We start from the raw sequence: 21,122 nt of genomic DNA, 5'->3' as shown, positions 1-21,122 counted from the left end.
CCCAACGTTCTAGAGAAAATTGGTTACCATTGTTGTTAAGACTATGTTCCCCAATAAGACTTCATCAGGACAGTTGGGTTACTACAAATAACAATACAACAAGAATCCACTAAAAAAATATTTTTTTCTTGTTTAGTGATGATTTCCTTTTTTTTCTAAAGAAAAACAAACATTAAAATTTCAATTACTTAGTTTTTTTTACCCTATTGGACATTCTTCTTTATGTAAGCTAAAATTATTTAAAGTAAAAAAGAAAGACAAAAAATTATGTATGGAATAACAATATAATTGTGTGAAGAATTCTTTGAGTTTATTTGTTTTTAAGCACAAAGGTAAACAATAGGATATTGTTTTAGTGAATATATTAGGTAGCACTATATCCACTGACAGAAACTGATGCAGATGGCAGGACTGTCTATGTAGAGTTGGCTTAGACTGTTCGTTGAAATGGTATTTTAAGTATTTCCTCAATAGGTCATCAGAACTTTACAATACTATACAGTGTTTCCTTTTATAACAATAACTATGTAATGACCAATTAAGGATAAAAAGAAAACAATGGTGTTGACCATGTTCATTGAGGTGACAGTTTCAAACAGTAGAAATTTACAAATTAAGTCAAATATAGTGTAAATGATGTTATTACCCCTTGTAGCTAGCTTTCTTACAGAAATTTTGTGTTCCTATAAAAAGCTCAATTACAGGTTACAACAGGAATTACCAGCCAACAATTGGTACTGTCTTTCAAACTTGGTTATAAATGCAACCTTCCTACAAAGGACATACATGCAGGGATGCTTTATAGCAGTTGTTCAAGACCACTGTTAATAACATAGCAAGGCTGGCATCTGCACCATCTCTACATAAGTGCGTAAGCACAAAGTGTAGTAAAATGTTAACTGATAAACACAGGACAATTTGTGTGTGTGTGTCTGTATATTCCAAAGCAAAAATAAATTAAACAAAAAAATGTTGCACTAACTGAAAATATTTCAAGGTGCAAACTATAATACGAGATTATAAAATATACCTTCAGTTTTCGAGATGACTGAAAACTTAGGACCCACATTGTGGTTAGGATACATCATCTATCAATCTTAACGTCCATTCATTAATCTCATCTGAGAAATAACAGGGTAGCAACAGAAATTAGGAGTGAGATGTGGGTGCTCAACCTCATAATGTCCCATATCTATATCACTGCCTGCAGACAGCAGTAGGAAGGTGACTGCTCTTTTCAGGAGAAGGATACTTCTACTATTTGGGGGTAAATAAGTTAAAAACTTATCTGTTGAAGTCAGCATTCCAGCCCCAATATGGTAGAAAGTCACTAATTCACAGCACAGCAAACAGACTATACCAGGATGAAGTATCCCATGAACTATCCAAACAAACAAGTATAGCTTCCACCTACCATCCATTCACCAATTCTCGTGTGACTATCATGTTCTAAACAAGCCTATATATGCAGCAAAGTGTAATCTGCATAAAGTAGTGCCAAGTTGTCAAACAACCTTCTTTATAACTAAAAATTGTTATTAAGAATTTTAACAAAATTTCTCTGATTTTTATTTATTTATTTTCAATTAGTGCAGCATTTCTAGTTTAATTTATTTTTGTTTCAGCTTGTTTTTAAGTTATAACAAACTAATATAATTAGTCAGAGGTTTGGATTTACTGTTTTTAACACAGTTTCATTAAAATGTATTCATTTACACTAAAATATATGTATTAGAATATTAATACTCCAAACCTAAGGTACATTTTATATCGCATATTACAACCTGTACCCTGGAGATTTGTGCAGTATTTCCGATTTTTGTTTATTAGAAATAGAAAAGGAAAAAATATTGTGATGTCTGTCAATTCTTTATTATGTTTGAATGATGAAAATGCCATCCCTACTGTCTTGTTTACGTTGTTGTTGAAGGACTGATATTAGCTGTCTCTTCACTTAGGTCGAGGATTTTTAAAGTTTTTTCTTCACTTGTATCCTGTTTTAAGGTAGTTTTGGCTACGTGGCTCATAATTAGGCTCTACATTAGGTACTATTTTCTAGCATATAGATATTTTAAATAGGAAATAATTGGACATTGTCCGAGAAATTTGACTCTCTACTGTCACCCACTTTACAATTACCTTGATTTATGCATTGGGAATTTTTAGCTGTGTTTTGTTCTGTACCATTCATGCTGGCCTATGCTACAGATAATTGTTACAGTGCCTGTGTTTTCAACATTTTGTTTTTACATGTGACTATATCTTCATTGTTATTTTGTTGCCAGTTTACTGTCATTGGGTTTGGTTTTACTCTTTTTATAAGTGATTACACTTTTTCCACTTTACATCAGTCAAGTTAGATGCTTCTGTTGCAATGAGCCATTAAACCACAAAACACTAGTAAGCTAATGGAAGATATACACGTACTCTGTGCATGCATGTGGTTCATATAAATGTTTTTTCTCATGTTTATAATAATCTCTCTAGCTTACTTCTGAGCCAATGGGAGATTTTATTTTTGAGAAACTGGTGCAAAACTCCTTCAAAAATACAAATCTTAACAGCAAACACCCATGTCACAGACACAAATTGAGAAATAACAAAATATTTGTGTAGGAAACACAGCATATTAGTTCCTGCATTTCCTCTAATAACAGACAAGTCACCCATAACTAACTCACAGATTTTCATTCGAGGGTGTATAAAACATTAATCGACAGAACTTGATCAGTAATGACCAACTGCAAAAAGAAATCTGCTAAGATTTTGTAGATTGTAAGTTAGCTGAATGATAAGATATTAACCATTTTCATTTCACTTCTTTTTGAAACTACCATTTATTTGATCAAACCTGAGAAATTGAAAAATTACTGTAAAGTGTGAAGTACTTAAAAAAACAGACAATATTAGTAACATAGATAATAAATTACAGACAGGATTGTAACACTTTGTAACAAACCGTTGGTAAAACTTCTGTATTTAGATATGTGGGATACTGACTAATATTACAAGATACGCACTCCCAGTAATAATTCATACTGAACTAGTAGAACAAATGGCATTACTACCAGTCTTATTATAATACACCCATAACATATACATACCTTTCTGACTAGACAATAGTTTGGTTGTTATTTAACCCTACTGTTACAAGTAGCTAGGGGTAGGAGGGTATTTCATCACGCCTGTATACTTGCATTCAAAAGTTTATCAAACTACTGTTTATGAATGTACATCAACAAACTTGGTATCAAATTTCAGATTTTAATTCAAAATTTTAATATGCATTATACTCTAATTGATTTCTCTGTTTGAAAATAAATATAAAAAAATGATAAATATTGATTTTGTGTGTGTAACAACAGTACATCATCTTCTGGGTTTCATCATATTACATTTTATGGTGTCTATAGTTCAAATTATAAACTCAAATTTTCTATTCTGGTATGCTAGAATATAAAATATTCTACCTTTTTTTATTTGCTGACATATCATAACACTTACAGGGTTTACAATGTTGGCTCTGGTAACTTCATAATTTGAAAAGATTTATCTGTATCTGCTTTAAGTTTATAACCAACCAAGAACTCTTACATTTATATTTATTTATTTGTAATTGTGTTGGCCTTTCTAAGTTATTTATCTGAGAAAACCTTTTATACTGTTGATGAGTTGAAAGTATTATGATCAATCCTATTTTTCAAGGAGAAATTAGATTTTATATAACCCAAATACAGCATAGTTACGAAGCTTGGTAATTGGCACCCTAATTTCTAACATTTTGCTATGCAAAAATGCACATACAAAGTCTAAAAAATTTTTTTCTACATTGACATGTGAATTTGGAGGGTTAGCAAGCATGACTCACGAGAGCAAAAAAAAAACTTGAAACATTATAAGTTGTGGGGATAATTGTTCTTCAAATACTTTAAACTTACTTCTCTATGTTTCAAGAAAATGTAAAAGTTAAATATTTATTTGTAAGTAGTAATAAGATACAGATAATGTACATTAATCAAAACCTTACTACACCTTAAAAAATACTGGAAACTGCAAGTTCATTGGTTACTGTGTAAGCATGGTAAAATAGTAAACAGTATGATTACAAACATTTTCCCACCTGTATAACCACTAAATTCCAACCACCCAGTTTATTGGATCAGATACAATGTTGCACAGAGTCATACCATAAATATGTTCTATTAATTTCATATAGTATTCTGTACAATTTTTGTTGTAACCCCTATATTGTAAAGAAGAAAGACAACTCTATTTCACTGTGTTCTTGGAGCAGTGAGTTGAATAGTTTCTGTTTGTTACTTCTGCTTTTCAACTTACGGATTGGCCCGACTTTCTATAAAGTCGTGATGTAAATATTCTATAATACTTTACACAATTGTCATAGAAACCATTATACTGTCAACAAGTTGATAAATCCTAACCCACTGTGGTTTAAAAGAAGGGAAAGTTCTGGGAATTGTGCCATTGAAGCTTATCTTACATTGATGGTGTTGAACTAATTAAGAAGCAGTGATTACTTGGCTTTATGTGTGGCAGGTTCCTACTTCAGCTGCTAACAGTAGAATAAACATATGAAACAGGTGTGAACAGATTATTAGAAACTTTCAGGTGATTTAATTTGGAATTTCATGATTGATAAAGGACAGACAATACTATTCATTTCCATCTCAGCTCCTAACAATAAAGTTACTACAGAAAATAAACGTGATAAGTGCAATCTATTTGAAACTTTGCAGTCGATATTAAAATACACAAAGTATTGTAACACCTAAACAGGAAAGGCAGTTCATTTCAACAGTTGGCAGGTTTCTATTTCAGCTACAACAGTAGAATAAACAAAGGATATAGTTTTTAAAATATTAGAAGAAACTCTCAATAAACTTACTTCAAACTTTACAGACAGTATTGTTAGGTTTCTTCTAGTTTCTAAGCCATCTGCTGGCAATAAAATAATTACAGAAATAAGTGTGAAAATGTGAGAAGTGTAAGCAGCACATTGGAATTTTGTAATCAATAAATTTTATTTTGCATGTGCAATCTTTATATTTGTTACATTTTGATTATTTACGTACAACCTGCAGAATCAAATCTAATATTAAAGAAAATAATAAAGCACCAAACTTTCCTGAAAATAAAGAGGTTTGATATTTAATTACAAGGTTTATTTTTCATTTGTTTCCGCCATTAATTATTATAAAAGTAGCTAAAAATCATAAAAATAGAAACATATTAGGTAAGATAATGAAAGAAGATAAAATCTTCATAGAGTATACATGCGAGCAGCTTGTGTGTTATGCTTTTCCATATATGTAATGTGACATGCACCACAATTTTCAACTTGTGTCAAGGTTTTTAATCAGACATGGTTCAAAGCTTAATGGAACATAAATTAATAAATACAAATATGTATGTTGTTACAAGATTTAAACCATTTAGAATAAGCATCTATAGTATTCTGTCACAATTTGAAATTATTCTAAAACAAAATAAAGGCAATTGAAATTTTTTTTCTCATTTTTATGGTTGTTACAATGTTGATCAAATTGACCATCACCATATAGATTCTATAACCATACTATAAGAGCTTAAATATAAAAAGTTTTATCTGAAACTTATTTGATAATTATGTAAAAGAATATAAAGATTTTGAAAATAAAACTTGACAAATCTGAGATGAAGAAAAGAATTTTTAATCGTAAAATCAAAACTACTTTGCACGTTAGATAGTCAACATTTTGAAAAGAAAAATTTCACAGGCAAGTCTTCAACAAAAAATAATTAATTTAAAAACCTGATATTTTGTGTAATAACACCTTTTAAATGTTTACAAAATAAAATTTTAGAGATTATTAGTAAAGATTCTCATAAATTATCAAACAGTACAGTACAATTACTCTCAGATACTTTCATGGTTATGACCTGAATGGATTCCACCCAGTCTGTATTACCAGGGTTAATAACTACAATATTATAATGATTTTGACTAGCTATTTAAATGCCTAAGCATCACAAATTTTATAACACTTTTCCAACAAATATTAATCTGCAATTCCTTTAGTATTTATAACCACAAATCTTAGTTTTTTTTACTACAAAATGTCTTTAACAAATATCCAATATATTACGTCACAGAAGAATGGATATACAAACTTCTATTCCCAAACCTTTCACAGCTTATCAGTTAGTAATAAACAAGAAACCAACTTACTCAGAGTATCAGGACACGTAGGTGCAGCATGTCCCCAATCTAGTGTTTTTTCAAGCACTTCCATTGGATCATCTAAACGACTATATTTTTGAATATCATGGATGTTCTGACCAGATGTCCCAAAAATTCTGTAATTAATATAAAATATATATTAATAATTGGCATGTTAATTTTTACCCATTTATCAGCTCTTAACTGAAATAAGCAGTAGTACAATAGATAATACATTTCGTTTTGCAGCCAACGTAAAATGTTCATCAATAATTGTAATTTTAATATTTTTTTAATTTTTAGATATGTAACTGAAAGTTAGATGATGCTTAACTAACGTTAGTACCATGATTTGTATTTATATTTCAAATCGGAATTCATATGAATGCATATTTTCATACTAGCTTTTAATATCGAAAAATTACAATTAGATAACACACTAATTATTAGTAAACCGTTGAGCTACCTATGAAGAATATTTTATCCTGTATTTTTACAAGTTGCTGATACTATTATACTGTCCTCCAATTAACTAAGAAATAGCCACATCTAATAATAGCATTTTATTAAATACACATACAAACACACAAATTCCATCAGTATGGCATGACCTTTCAATGCAACAAATTTTTGTATTTTATACATTTCTTATATTTGTCATGGGAGTTTTCATACACAATACAAGTTTGTTTTTTTTTAAAGAATGTTTTAAGTAATATTCTTCTCAAGCCTTTTTCTTTTCACATGCTGACCATTCAACATGCAAAGTAATTTTAAGAGTAAATATACTTTTATATGTAAAATAATTTAAGTGTCACATACAAAATCTTTATAATGTCCAGATAATTATCAAATTTTCTCAAGACAAAATCTTTATGTTTTTCTGTTATTTTCACTAACGAGTCTTTGTATGGATTTGGTCTATTTGACCAATTTCACAAGTCACCAAACAAACATTAGAAAATATATAAAGTTATGCTTGTTTTGTTCTAGAAAGATTACAAATTATAGCTTGAAAACAAAAATGTTTACTCTAAACAGCTTAAATCTCATAATATTATAAATATTTATTATTTTTATTATGCTGACCTGTCAGCTATGCCTAGCTAGAATTACAGCAGTTGCAGTGATGTAGTGCATGTGCTCTCATGTTAACATATCTGATACTATAAAACTGGCCTTCAGGCTTTACAAAGTGACCCACCATGGCTGTTTTAGTGGACTAGTATTTTGTAAAGTATGGTTACACTTCAATTATCACCCATTATCAATATTTACAAACAAGTTCTTAAACTAATACATTGTGAAACAAAGAACAGTAAATAAGTAAGTAAAGTGAACAATTAGATTTTCTAGTTATGACCTTTGTATTTGTTTGCCATAAGTTGCTAAGCCTTATAAATTTTTACACATGGAGAATGTGAAATGAAATGATTTGTTTTAGATTTTATTTATACATTTTAAATAATAAAAAAAATCATAAATTACTATATCAATACCACTATAATTTATCAAACATAGTGACTAAGCTCTGTTTGAGTCTAAAAAATATTAAATTTGGAGTAGACTTAGGACTACTTACCAATTCCCAGTCTTATATCAAAAGAACTTTCTGATGTCAAAGTACTTAAAAATTGCTGAGAAAGCCACCAGGGGACATTCAGTGCTTTCAATTAGTTATTCAAATGTAATATAAACAAATTTAATTCTATACAAGGAAATGTTTCAAAAAATGGAAAGAGGTGAGTGGGGCCACTGTGTTTGATTCAGTACATGAACAATATCTCGGAAACAGAAAAGATAAGACATTCTTAACTTATATTCTAGTTTGTTATTATTGGTAATTTGAATTCCTAACTTGTATAAAACTAGTCTTTGTATTTTGATATAAGAAACTTCTGATCTGAAATAGAGCTGCATTCAACATACCACGTGACACACAAAAATCAATGTTTAGGTGTTTTTCTAAATATTTACTTTTAAAGTGAAACATTAAATAATGTATAATATTTAAATATTAATTAGAATGTACAATTTGATAACAGATATATTGATGTAAATTCATAAAATAGTAGTTCTATGAATTTGTAAATGCAAGTAAACAAATGAGATGACATGGTCTTTGACCTGTGTGGAGAGGGTTAAATATTTTAAAATAATAATAATACATTTAAATGAAACAATGCTTGCATATCTACATCACAAAGCTCAGAAAAGAGTCTATGTTAATGTAATTTAAGAAGGTAAGTTGCCAAAGATATAGAAAAGGAATCAAAGTTAAAAAACCGTATGTCAACAAAACCCCCCTATGACACCATCCACACTGAGGAAATAACTGTCATTCTTATGATGCACCCACAGCTATGGAAAATAGTTTGTATTACACACCAATTCAGAAATTGTGTACTGGTTTGTCCTATTATACAAGTTAACACTGAGTAAATACCCCACAACAGTGAGTGAAAGTGAAATATTAAAGATACCAATGACAAAACATTAAACAAGGTTGAAATTCCTTTCCTAGTTATGAAAAACCCAACTGGAATAAGGTTTGAAGGCTAATACATTATTATTCAGGCTTTGTGAATAATTAATATGATGCTAATGGACTTGGGAAATGTTTGGCCTGGAGGTGGGAAGTACATGCACTGTGTACTGTGTTTTGAAACCTGATGTATGTTTAATACTTGGAGAAAAATTCAAGCACATTAGGTATATTGTCTGTATCATTTTAGATGTATTATTAACTACAACATAAATGTGATTCTTCTCTCACAAACTTACACATAATTTACAGGGAAGAAATATTTTGTTCTTTTAGAAATTCAAGTAAAACTGTTGAAAACATAAAAACTAAGAAAATATACTTAATGATAGGAGAAACAAGAAATAGTTTTACATAAAACTATAGCACAATTCAAGCTTTACAACCAATTATCAATGAATAAAAGTGGTTTTCCTCACCGTACGCCTTGAATAATGGCATAATAAGGATTTGTAACACTGTGTACTGTTGACAACCTTCCAGATTTAGGAAAGAGACAATGATGTAGTGGTTGCTGGGGTAAAAGATTATTGGATGGATCCATTTCCCCTGGCATAATATCCACATTTACTGAACCCTACAAAAAAGATAACTTTATACAGCTTTTAACACCAGTAAGAATGATGTTAAATATAAACAACAAATAATATTAAGTATTTCAAATTTAAAAGATTAAAGGTTTGTGAAAATAAAAAGTTTCTTTTATTAGGTTCTCTTTAATATTTGTGATAACATTTAATAAATAATGGTTTATTAAGAAAAACAAAACTGTCACACATAGCACTGGGGTACCTCTTGGAAAGGAGTAAAACTACACATTACAGTAATAGAATGACTAAAACTGTGAAAAAAATATTAGAAAAACGTATTCTTTAAGTGGCATTAATATGTAAAAACAGTATCTGTCATAAACTTTAGTACCACTAGAAAGAGTCGACTTTAACTACAGTACTACTAAAAGGTTTGTCTGATTCCAACTTTAGTTACACACAAGATTATACCTCAGTAGAGGAATAACCCTGTCAGTCATTAGTTTGTTGTCTACCTCAGAGGATAAATAACACAATTAGGTACTGATTGTATGTATTCTTCAAGATATATGACTATGTACAACTTTATTTTTCACAGAGAAGACATATCATCATTTTTCACTAACTTCTTATCCGCCTCAGATGAGAACACTGTACAGTTAAGTATACTTTGTTATCTACCTTGAAGGAATGAAATGGTTAAATAAGACATTAATTTATTATTTCCTTCAGAATAGAATAAGATAAGTTATTAATTTATTATTTATCTTGTAGAATAACATGGTATAGCATTAACTTACATACTTTCAAACAGAAATAACCTGACAAAAACTTGAAACTGAACTTTCTGGCTTACAGATAAATTACTCAAATTGTTTGGGATAAAAGGTTTTCAAGTGTCAAATAACTTAAGTTTCCCCATTGATTATCAAACATACCTATGACAAAATGACATTTAAATAAATTTGAAAATATGTAGAGAAAAATATTAAAAAGTTATATATATTTGGTAATACATGCTCTTATTATTATTATTATTACCTGAAATGAAAACACTTTTCTAACAAAGAACTTTCTGAATACCAAAAATATACAGCACGAGATATTCTGTTACCTCAAAACAGAAACTTTAATAAATCACCATGAAAATCCCATTCTTGATAAAAATGAAATAGAAACCCTGTAACCCGAGCACTTTTGAAAGGTGGACCTTTTGTTGTGAAAGTAACAGTGTTTTGTTACTTGTCGAGTGATTTCATGTTATGATTAAAAAACTTAGAAATTCTAAAATATTATTTACATAATCTCTAAAACCTCCAAAGTACATTTAAAATATTTGTTTTCAGCAACACTTTATATTTTGTTATTTTCTACACTGTAAGTATGTGGTGTTTGTAACTTAACCAACCTTATATTTATTTCTTTTTTTTTTAAGATGGTTACAAGTTGCTCTTTTGTGCTAGAACGACTCCACATTAGAATGTGAAAATACAAATGTTCATTCCAAGTAGTTTAAGTCTCATAATGCTATATAGTTACAAATATACATTTGTAATCTTTTTATTATACTGACCTTCCAGTCATGCCAAGCTAACATCACACAACTTGCATTGATGCGGTGCACCAGCACTCATGTTGTGTAGCTAGTAATACAAAGCTGCTCTTTAAATCTACCCTGTCTTAGATGTGTTTTCGTGCACCAGTGTTTTGTAATATGCAGTCGCATTTAAATTATTCTACGCCATACATGTATATAGATCATTAATATAGTCACATTTGAATTATTATACATTATATATGTATATAGATCATTAATATAGTCACATTTGAATTATTATACATTATATATGTATATAGATCATTAATATAGTCACATTTGAATTATTATACATTATATATGTATATAGATCATTAATATAGTCACATTTGAATTATTATACATTATATATGTATATAGATCATTAATATAGTCACATTTGAATTATTATACATTATATATGCATATAGATCATTAATATAGTCACATTTGAATTATTATACATTATATATGTATATAGATCATTAATATAGTCACATTTGAATTATTATACATTATATATGCATATAGATCATTAATATAGTCACATTTGAATTATTATACATTATATATGCATATAGATCATTAATATAGTCACATTTGAATTATTATACATTATATATGTATATAGATCATTAATATATCGTCACATTTGAATTATTATACATTATATATGTATATAGATCATTAATATATAGTCACATTTATTAATATTTAGAAATAAATTATTACTTACTTTTCTTTAAATATTGAGCAACAAATCAAGAACTAAAGCAAACAATTATCTCTTCTAGCTACGACCTTTGAACTCAGTTGCTACTAGACATAGGTTGTGAAGCTTTTGAAATTTTTTACAGATTATACCAAACAATTGTTTTTAGGTTTTTATATATATATAAATTAATTAGGACATCTGACTAAACGACGTTTACCATCTAATACCATAAATAAATTTTATTAAATAAAAACTCACAGCTAATTCCAACAGTATATTGTCAAGCATTTTCACTGCCTCTATGGAAGCAGCTTTTGTATTTCTTGTTAAATACTTTGCCTGAAAATAAAACAGTTAATAAATTATAAATATTTTCAATTAAACTTTTCGTGTAGCCTTTACTTCGTGAGACTTGATAGACTGTACCCTTCACTGAGCATATAGATATGAGAGATTACTAATGATATATTATGAAAATAATACTACTGTATTTGTTGACTGTTATTAGAATAAGTATTCTATTATTCATTGCTTACCTATTACAAATAAACACACACAGATTAATTAATTAATTAATAAGAAATACATCTCAGAATCATATTCTTCTTAAACATATACAAGTTTTATTCTTTTTAGAAATTTTTTTTTGAACTGGAATCATTTGGTAACAACAGTCTTAAATTGTTTGATTAAAAATAAATACAAATTAACATGTACAATCATCATTAGCGAGACAGTTTTTCCCTTTATAAAGCCTAATTTTCTTGACATTGACTAATCACTTACTAATCAGGTTGTAATTATTTTGAACTTTTGAGACCAAATGGTGACTTGTTTACAGGCACTTCTCTTAAAACTTTAAAAACATGTTTTTCCCTTTATAAAGCCTAATTTTCTTGACATTGACTAATCACTTACTAATCAGGTTGTAATTATTTTGAACTTTTGAGACCAAATGGTGACTTGTTTACAGGCACTTCTCTTAAAACTTTAAAAACATGTCAATACAATTCAGTTACTTTTACTTCAATCTCTCAGAGCCACAGTTAAAACTTCAATTATTTTGTTCTAAAAAAATACTTAAATTACATTCAGCTATGAAAATTATGATTTTTTTTTTTTTAATTTTACTTCTTGCTGTACAAGGTAAAGATATAAAACTATGAATAAAAATTTACTGAACTTTGTTAGAAAACTTGTACTGTAAACAGCTAATGAGGACGTGATTTCTGTGTGTGTGTGTGTGTGTGGTAGTCTCATTTGCGTTCTCAAGAAGCGGAACAGAACGCAGGACCTTTCAAGTGGCTGGTGTGTGCTATTCAAATTGAACTTAATAGTTGATTATGTAAGAGATGCCCTCAAGGTATTTTTTTTAAATAGTACAAATTCGAACAAAAACGAACATATTCTTATTTTGAAAAATGTACGAGCATTATCTTCACTACCTTTGGTTTACTTAATACAAATAAATAGACACTGATCAGTTTGGAGAAAAGTCACTGACATTTTGAAATTCTTTAGTTAACTTGATGACAAAAAAGACACTCAGAAACAGCAATCAACTTCAACACTTTGAAAAGTTAAACTTAATCTTAGGAGTTATTTGCATGCAATTTACATTACAAAATCATTATTACTTCTAGTACCATGAAATCACTAAAACATTGTATAACACGAATGCTTGGTAAGAACCACTTCTAGGTATGTACATTACTGTATAAACATTACTTTTAGGAAGATATGACTGTACCTTTGAATAAAACCCTTTAGTTTTTGTACTTTCACTTAAAGAATTTCCTGCTATAATGATGCGACTAACTTTAGCTGCCAACATCTGTTCAGACTCCTCACCCAAAGATCCAATGATGAAATCAACCATTAACTGAAGTGGAAAAGGAACCTCTGCATTTTGGGTCAGTCCAAGGCCAGAAACCAGGAGAACAAATCTGAAACCATTGAAAATATATTTAATACCATGTAAATTAAAAGCATTGAAATATAATGCAGCTTTAGGGAACATGTTGATACCATAATGAAATTGTCTGAAAGTTTCTGATAGGTTTCAATAACATCTTGAATCTTCTGAAGTTAGAACAAAAAAATGTTATTTGTTCTAATGGCACAAGTAAATTTTTGTTAGTTGCTATTCAAAAGTACAATTACTGGAGTAAAACTGGAGTAATAATTCAGTAGTTGAGAATATTACTTTTCGTTGGTTTAATATCCGAGGAGCAAAATCATTCAATGTATTTCAAACCTTAAACGTTTAATCAAAAATATAATTATGAAGATAGCAAACAAACAAGCATTGCAATTTACTTAAGTAGGAATAATTTCTAATGATATTGTAATGTATTCAATTTTCACTTGGGTTTCTGCATGAACTATAAACATCAACTCTTCTTGCTGAAACTTAGAAACTTCAATCCAACCATAAATAGCTGCTTCTAATTGACAGAAAGAAAAGATGCAAAACAGCGAGAAGCTCACATCTTCATCAAGAAAATTCTATTAACTATACATTTGGTTCAAAACATTGTGCCCCAATCTTGTGCCAAGTGCTATTCAACAAGGTATAAAGAATTTGATGTCAAAGTTAACAATATTTCATGTGACCCTACACAACTGATTTCATAACAATCTATAGTAGGTTATAGAACAATATACAGGGTTGCCAAAAAAACAACAACTTCAGATATGTATTTTTTAAGTTGTAAAGGTTATTCAAATACAATTTATAAACTGTACAACCGACAAGTGTATTTATTCTTCATATGAACACAATTTTACACTCCAACTTGAAAGGTTTTGAGTGAAAATTACTTCGATATTTTACAGAAATACCTTTAGTACAAAAATACATATTTACAGACTTTTCTGGATACGAGAGATGCCTGCTGTTGACAAAGCTTGCTACATTTTGTAAAGACACACTTTGAAAATTCAGAATTATATATGCAAAAATTTCGTTTGACCTGAGAACATATTTTACATAGAAGGTCAAAACGTTGTTCGCTCTTCTGTGTAAAATATTTTCTCAACCCAAACAAGCCGTTTTTGCATATATATTTCTCTACAAGTGGGTTTTCTTGACATCACTGTAAATTCAGAATTGTTGTCAAAATTACTCTTCCAATATATTCAGTTAACCCTGTTTCTAAGTTACTCAAACAGACTTGGAATACCTTCATAAATTTATGATGGATGTTTCTTTTGATGGAATCTACGTATATTAGTAAACTGAAAATCTCGTGTAGAGAGAGAGAGCAAAAGGCTTTGTCCCTTCTAATGGAATCCTATTAATTCTAATGAAAACATTGGATTCAATTATTAATTTTTGTTTTGCCAAATATTATGATTATTTGTTGTTTAGCTGATATTAAGTGAACATATAGAATAGTCCTAAACACAACGAAACAGATATTAAGCAGTTGAATGATTTGCATCACAGTTGATAGTTTTTTAATTTAATAGTGAGTTTTTAACAGGAAAATATTATAATAGTCTATACACGAATGGATATCAAAATGTTTCTCTATGCTAAGCATAAAGAGTGAAAATATCAAACTATTATAATAGTCTATATACGAATGGATATCAAAATGTTTCTCTATGCTAAGCATAAAGAGTGAAAATATCAAACTATTATAATAGTCTATATACGAATGGATATCAAAATGTTTCTCTATGCTAAGCATAAAGAGTGAAAATATCAAACTATTATAATAGTCTATATACGAATGGATATCAAAATGTTTCTCTATGCTAAGCATAAAGAGTGAAAATATCAAACTATTATAATAGTCTATATACGAATGGATATCAAAATGTTTCTCTATGCTAAGCATAAAGAGTGAAAATATCAAACTATTATAATAGTCTATATACGAATGGATATCAAAATGTTTCTCTATGCTAAGCATAAAGAGTGAAAATATCAAACTATTATAATAGTCTATATACGAATGGATATCAAAATGTTTCTCTATGCTAAGCATAAAGAGTGAAAATATCAAACTATTATAATAGTCTATATACGAATGGATATCAAAATGTTTCTCTATGCTAAGCATAAAGAGTGAAAATATCAAACTATTTATCAGTGGTTATGGAACTATCTTAGCTACATACAAGTAATTAATGTCTAAGAACATTTTTAATTAAAAATAAGACTTGCTAAATTACATTTCTCAGCTCCTAGGAAATTTTTAAGGGTGCACATCTTAGTTGATACAATACATAGCTGGATGTTAATATTGCAGTATAACACATATCTAGATATAGGTTTGTTTGTTTTGTTTTACAGAAAATACAAGGGATACAAAGTTTGACAGTCTTGTCTGTAATTTGATATCTATATTACTAACACTGTTTTATTTAAGCACTACATACTTTACAATGCTTTTTCAAATTCTTAGATTTGATCAACCAAATGGCAGCTGGCAAGAAGTAGAATACAAAAGTTAATATTTTGTTAATTTGTTATACTACTTTAGAAGTAATGTTTTTGATAAAATAACTGAAAACGTGTTTTACTAAACACTCATCTTCCTTTGATGAATCATTAATTTTTAGCAAAAAGACTACTAGAAATTCTGATTTTTTTTATGTGCAAGACTTACAATGTTTACTGAAAGTTTGCCAAATATTGTAAAGATATATAAATCGTATCATACCAGATGATGTATTGATACAGTCGTATCACAGCTTGATGATACGATACTCGTATTGTATTGTTGTATTGTCACACCATAAAGTAATATTACATGCAACTTAATTTACATAAATCTAAAAATGAATATTATGGATTATACTAACTGGTTTTCTTCTAATAAAGGATGCTCGATCTGTTTTGGTACAGATGAAAAACACAAATCTTCTACTATGAACTTTCCACCTTCTTTTTCTTCTCCAATAACAGCAGCAACAACACCTATGAAAATTCCAAAATATTCAAAACGTGTAGTTATATATTGTAGAAACAATAACACAAAGTTCAGTCCACTAAACAAAAATTCTTTATTTCTTCACCTTCAGGTTCTACATTTAGTATAAATAACTTTCATTGATAAGTCAAACTTCTAACAGAAAATTCACTTGGTAATTTCTTCACTGAAACAAAAACTCAATATTCACAGCCAAGTAACTGGCTGACAGTAACAGACAGAGTAAATCATGTACAGATTGCTAATTTACCAATAAACACACTCAATAATAACAATAATAATGTATTTTCTAGCTTAGATTATTATATTTATTAGCCTAGATTACTTTATATACATAGGATTACAATTATTTCTAAACTTTGGATGAAAGGTTCCAGAAACACTTATCAAATTAAGTGAAGCTTCCTTCCCCTTAAAAACAATGCAAGTTTTCTAGCAACATCAAGACTAAAACAATAACACACTGCAAAAATAAAACTGTTATCATATCCTTGTGGTTTTAAAAGTATCCTATAGGTTACAGAAACAATCAACAAACAATGAAATAAATAACACTTACTTCACTACTTAGGAAATAATAACATTGAACTCAACTAGAACTGTTAGATCCTTCAAGTATAACGACTGTTTATCCAGATACAGTAAAACCATAAGCTTATGAAAATATTAAGAGATTGGATGAATAAAAATTATGAACTAACTTGCATTCAATAAAATGACCTACTTTGTTCAGAGTGGGGAATTTTATAGCTAACTAATGGCCTAAGAAAATGAGTATACTTTACAGCAGTTGCAACGTAACTTGATATTTAACATAAATCAAAAATAACTTCTTATGTTATTTTGTATTTGTGTGTGTACGAGGGATTATTCATATCAACTTATTAAAATCTTAAGATGTCAAATTACTTCTAACATTTAAAATTCATTGAATCAATACAAATTATGCAATTTGCTTTTAAGCCTAAGACTTAATATGTTGATGTTTATCTTGTTAACATAAACTAGTGAAGTTGAAATAGGGCCAAATAGAAAATAAATGAACAAGTTTAAAATATTTATGTACTAATACTAAAAAAAATAACACTGAACAAGACAGCTTGTCACGTGGTGTTTCACAGATTATGTGCAGGTAACAGTATCTCGCAGTTCTATAAAATTCAAGTCTCTTGTGTATCCAGCTATTTGTCTTTAAGGTTTTTGTTTCAAATTTATGTTACTTTTATTAACCTAACAATTTATTCAATAAATAATGAAAGCAAGCTTCTACTACTGAAAAATTAAACCCCTTAAGCAGCCTACGTACACACACAGAATACATCTTCCATTAGCTTATTACTGTTTAATTCATGGTTTTACAGCACATAGCACCTCAGTCCATATGCATCCAACTAGACTTAAATAAAATAGATGAAATGTTATAATTTATGAAAAGAATAAAACCAAATGCAATGACAATAAAATCTATATAAAAAAAATATAAAATAACAATTAAGATACATTTATATAAAAAAAAGTTGAAAACACAGGCAACGTCACCATTATCAGTAACACAGGCAGACATAAACAGTACAAAACAGAATAAAAAAAAACAAGGCTAACAACTGCACATATCAAAGCAATAGGAAGATGGATGATAGCAGAGAATCAAATTTCTCAGACAATGGATGATCATTTCCTATTTAAAAATATATTTATATGCTACAAAATAATACCTAAAGCAAAGCCTAATTATGAACCCTGAGTAATCTGGACAAAACAACCTTGCATCATGATACGTAATACATTTACTTCCTTTATTGAAAGTTTTCTTTACTTGTTTACTTTTTTAATGCAGTCTTTCAATAGACATAGGAATAGTTTATTTATAATTGAGTTCTAAATACAGTGAGGTTCAAACTGTAACATTTGTTGTTTATTATTGGCTGGGAATTACTGTTTCACCTTGTACCTAAGCCTTTTACAGAAACCCAATTTTTGTGAGAAAGTTAACTTCAGTATGTATTGATAATACTTTTTACACTACAGTTGTTTTTTAATTACTAATAGTCATTAATAATACTTGTATAAGCAAGCACTCCATTTGAAATTATGTCATTTCATGCTTTGCTTGTTACTGTGTAATAACAAAGGAATAGAAGAAAGAAAAACATGAAATTCAAACTTTTTGCTGTGATTATTTCACGTTTACCTCCTGATAAAAAGTTTATTTTATTACAATTTACAGCTTTCACAAAAAGTTTAATTTTCAGGGCAGGTACGTTTTGATCACTGGTGTGATTATTTCCAAGAAAAAGTTTGTTTGTTTGTTTTTTTACCACCAGAGATTGAAACGTTGTACCTGTTATAAAAACTAAACTTACTGTAAAGGCAGTAAATTGTAATAAAAGTTTTGCTATGATATTTACGGACATTCCCAGAATTTAGGACTCAGTCTTTATATAGATACTGTTATAAAAGAAAACACTATACAGTATTGTAAAGTTCTGTTGATTTACAAAGGACATATTTAAAATACTATTTCAATGAGCATTCTCAACTATACTGACATTGGTAGTGTTATTTTCTGCGTGATAACCTGACAATTAAACAATATTTAAATGATGTAAAAACTGCGAGAAACATAAAAAAACAAGTGGTAGCAAGTTCAAGATATTTTTATCAACAGTACACAAAGAAGCAAACACCTTAAAGAAAAAACAGAGCCATCAGATATTTAATAAAAGGGCAAATTAAAGTAAAATATGTCATATGGAGGGTTTCCAACTTGGAACATATATTAGGTCATCCCTTAAGTAATGCCTGATTTTAGGTTCAGAAAAAGAGAAAGGATTTCAAATGGTTTTAAATGTTATTTAATCAATAATATATGTTCCATTATTAATTACTTTCTGCCAATGATTCACAAGCTTCTGAATACCACTTATATAAAATTTTTGGAGTTTGGAGGAAAATAATGTGGAGAGGGTAGTTTTGACATCTTCATATGTTCCAAGCTCTTTTCCCATCAAGATAGTTCTACAAACTTTGGTATACATAATAATCAGATGGTCTGGAGAATAAAAAGGATGTGGAAGTTATTCCCAGTCTAGCTCTTCAATCTTTGCAGATGTGATCCTTGCTGTATGGGGCAGTACATTATCTTGGTGTAACACAACAGCTTGTAGATTGATCAAAGCAGGCTTCTTTTCTTTCGGTGCAGCATTTAAGCACTCTAACTGTTGACAATAGAAGTCTGATGTAATCGTTACATTGGGTGGCAGTAACTCAAAGTGGATCACATTAACAATATACCATCAAACACTTAACAAGTCTTTCCTAGAGATCCATTTTGGGCTGTGCTTTAATCAGTTTACCTGCACTGAGCCATTGTCTGCAACATTTAATATTTTTATAAAATATCCATTTTTTATCTCCAGTAACTAAACTGTTCAAAAAAGGAGAGTTATGTTGATGAGAGTGCAAATGTCCACTTTTACTTTAAGGTTGGCTTTTGTAAAATTATGGGGGGACCCATTTTCCAAGCTGTTGCAGATGATGGTAAGCTGTTGAATGGGTTGAATTAAGCTTCTGTGATAGTTCTTCAACTGTTACAGCACAATATTCATCAAGTGTAGCCAGCAGCAAATTATCATTAAACTCAACAGGACGACCTGAATGTGGTGCATCACTTAACCTGTAGTCACCTGATCTGAACTTCTGAAACCACCTTCAACACTTTCTTTCATTGAGAGACTCTGCACCATAAACACCTTGAATGTTTCATGTAGTTTCTGCTGCACTATTGTCTTTTTTCAATTCATAAGGTATTATATGCCTAATGTACTTCTCAGACACATCCATCTTTATGAGAGTTGATTTGATTAATGATATGAAAAACTGGAATTAGGTTGGTTTCTTTTACTGGGAACAGCCAAAATAGTATATGGGAGATTTCAAAACCTTCTGACAATCCCAGATTATTAAACTATAATGAATAAATCAGTTATATATATATATAAAATAGTCCTCGATACAGGAGGCGACTCAAAAATACATATTAACAGTCAAAATGCTAAGTAAAAGTAGGCATTTTTGACAGTAAAAGATTGGATAAAACATTCACATCTGCTAAAGAAAAGAAATTGCAACGAGGTTTGAGATTCTTACAGATTCTTCTTAATGTAAAAGTGTCAGCTCAAAATCTGTTAACATAAGCTCCATAAAAGTATGATAATTAGTATTTAATGAGCAACACTGAAGTTCATCTGTTAGAATATTGTCTACTTAAAGTTTCCATGGAAATCAGCCCATCTTGCTTCACAAGGTCTATCACACAGACAATCAAAAGCATCCACAAATGGTTAGGCCTGCTATTTTGGGCTTGCTACTGATCATGTTTTGTTACCAATAAAAAAACAATTTTTAATTTAGATTCTGTTATTATTTGTCGTGTTGTTGACTGTTCAATCAGATGTTTTCGTATACTCAGACAAGCTCACAAATAACATTGTGTTACCCAACTGACATCCGAGTCTCTGACATTTTAATTAGCCTAGGATTGCGATCTTAAGTGGTAACGAGACATTTTCAAAACAAATTACTGTAAAT

The 21,122-nt window shown here is 29.3% G+C and overlaps 1 protein-coding gene across 1 annotated transcript in view; it reads right to left on the bottom strand.

The window, feature by feature from the left end:
- LOC143224776 (DNA polymerase delta subunit 2-like) overlaps window positions 1-21,122 on the bottom strand; it is a 51,260-nt gene that overhangs the window by 23,323 nt on the left and 6,815 nt on the right. The window contains exons 4-8 of the mRNA XM_076453062.1: window positions 16,405-16,519; window positions 13,337-13,532; window positions 11,845-11,925; window positions 9,185-9,342; window positions 6,230-6,357 (exon numbers count right to left, since the gene is read on the bottom strand). Of these exons, the coding sequence (XP_076309177.1) occupies window positions 6,230-6,357; window positions 9,185-9,342; window positions 11,845-11,925; window positions 13,337-13,532; window positions 16,405-16,519 (678 nt within the window). The remainder of the gene's footprint in view (window positions 1-6,229; window positions 6,358-9,184; window positions 9,343-11,844; window positions 11,926-13,336; window positions 13,533-16,404; window positions 16,520-21,122) is intronic.

This window comes from Tachypleus tridentatus, chromosome 9 (assembly GCF_004210375.1).
Source record: "Tachypleus tridentatus isolate NWPU-2018 chromosome 9, ASM421037v1, whole genome shotgun sequence".
Classification (NCBI taxonomy): Eukaryota; Metazoa; Arthropoda; class Merostomata; order Xiphosura; family Limulidae; genus Tachypleus; species Tachypleus tridentatus.
The sequence above is the reverse complement of the archived record's forward strand: the minus strand, read 5'-3'. Positions and strand labels throughout refer to the sequence as shown.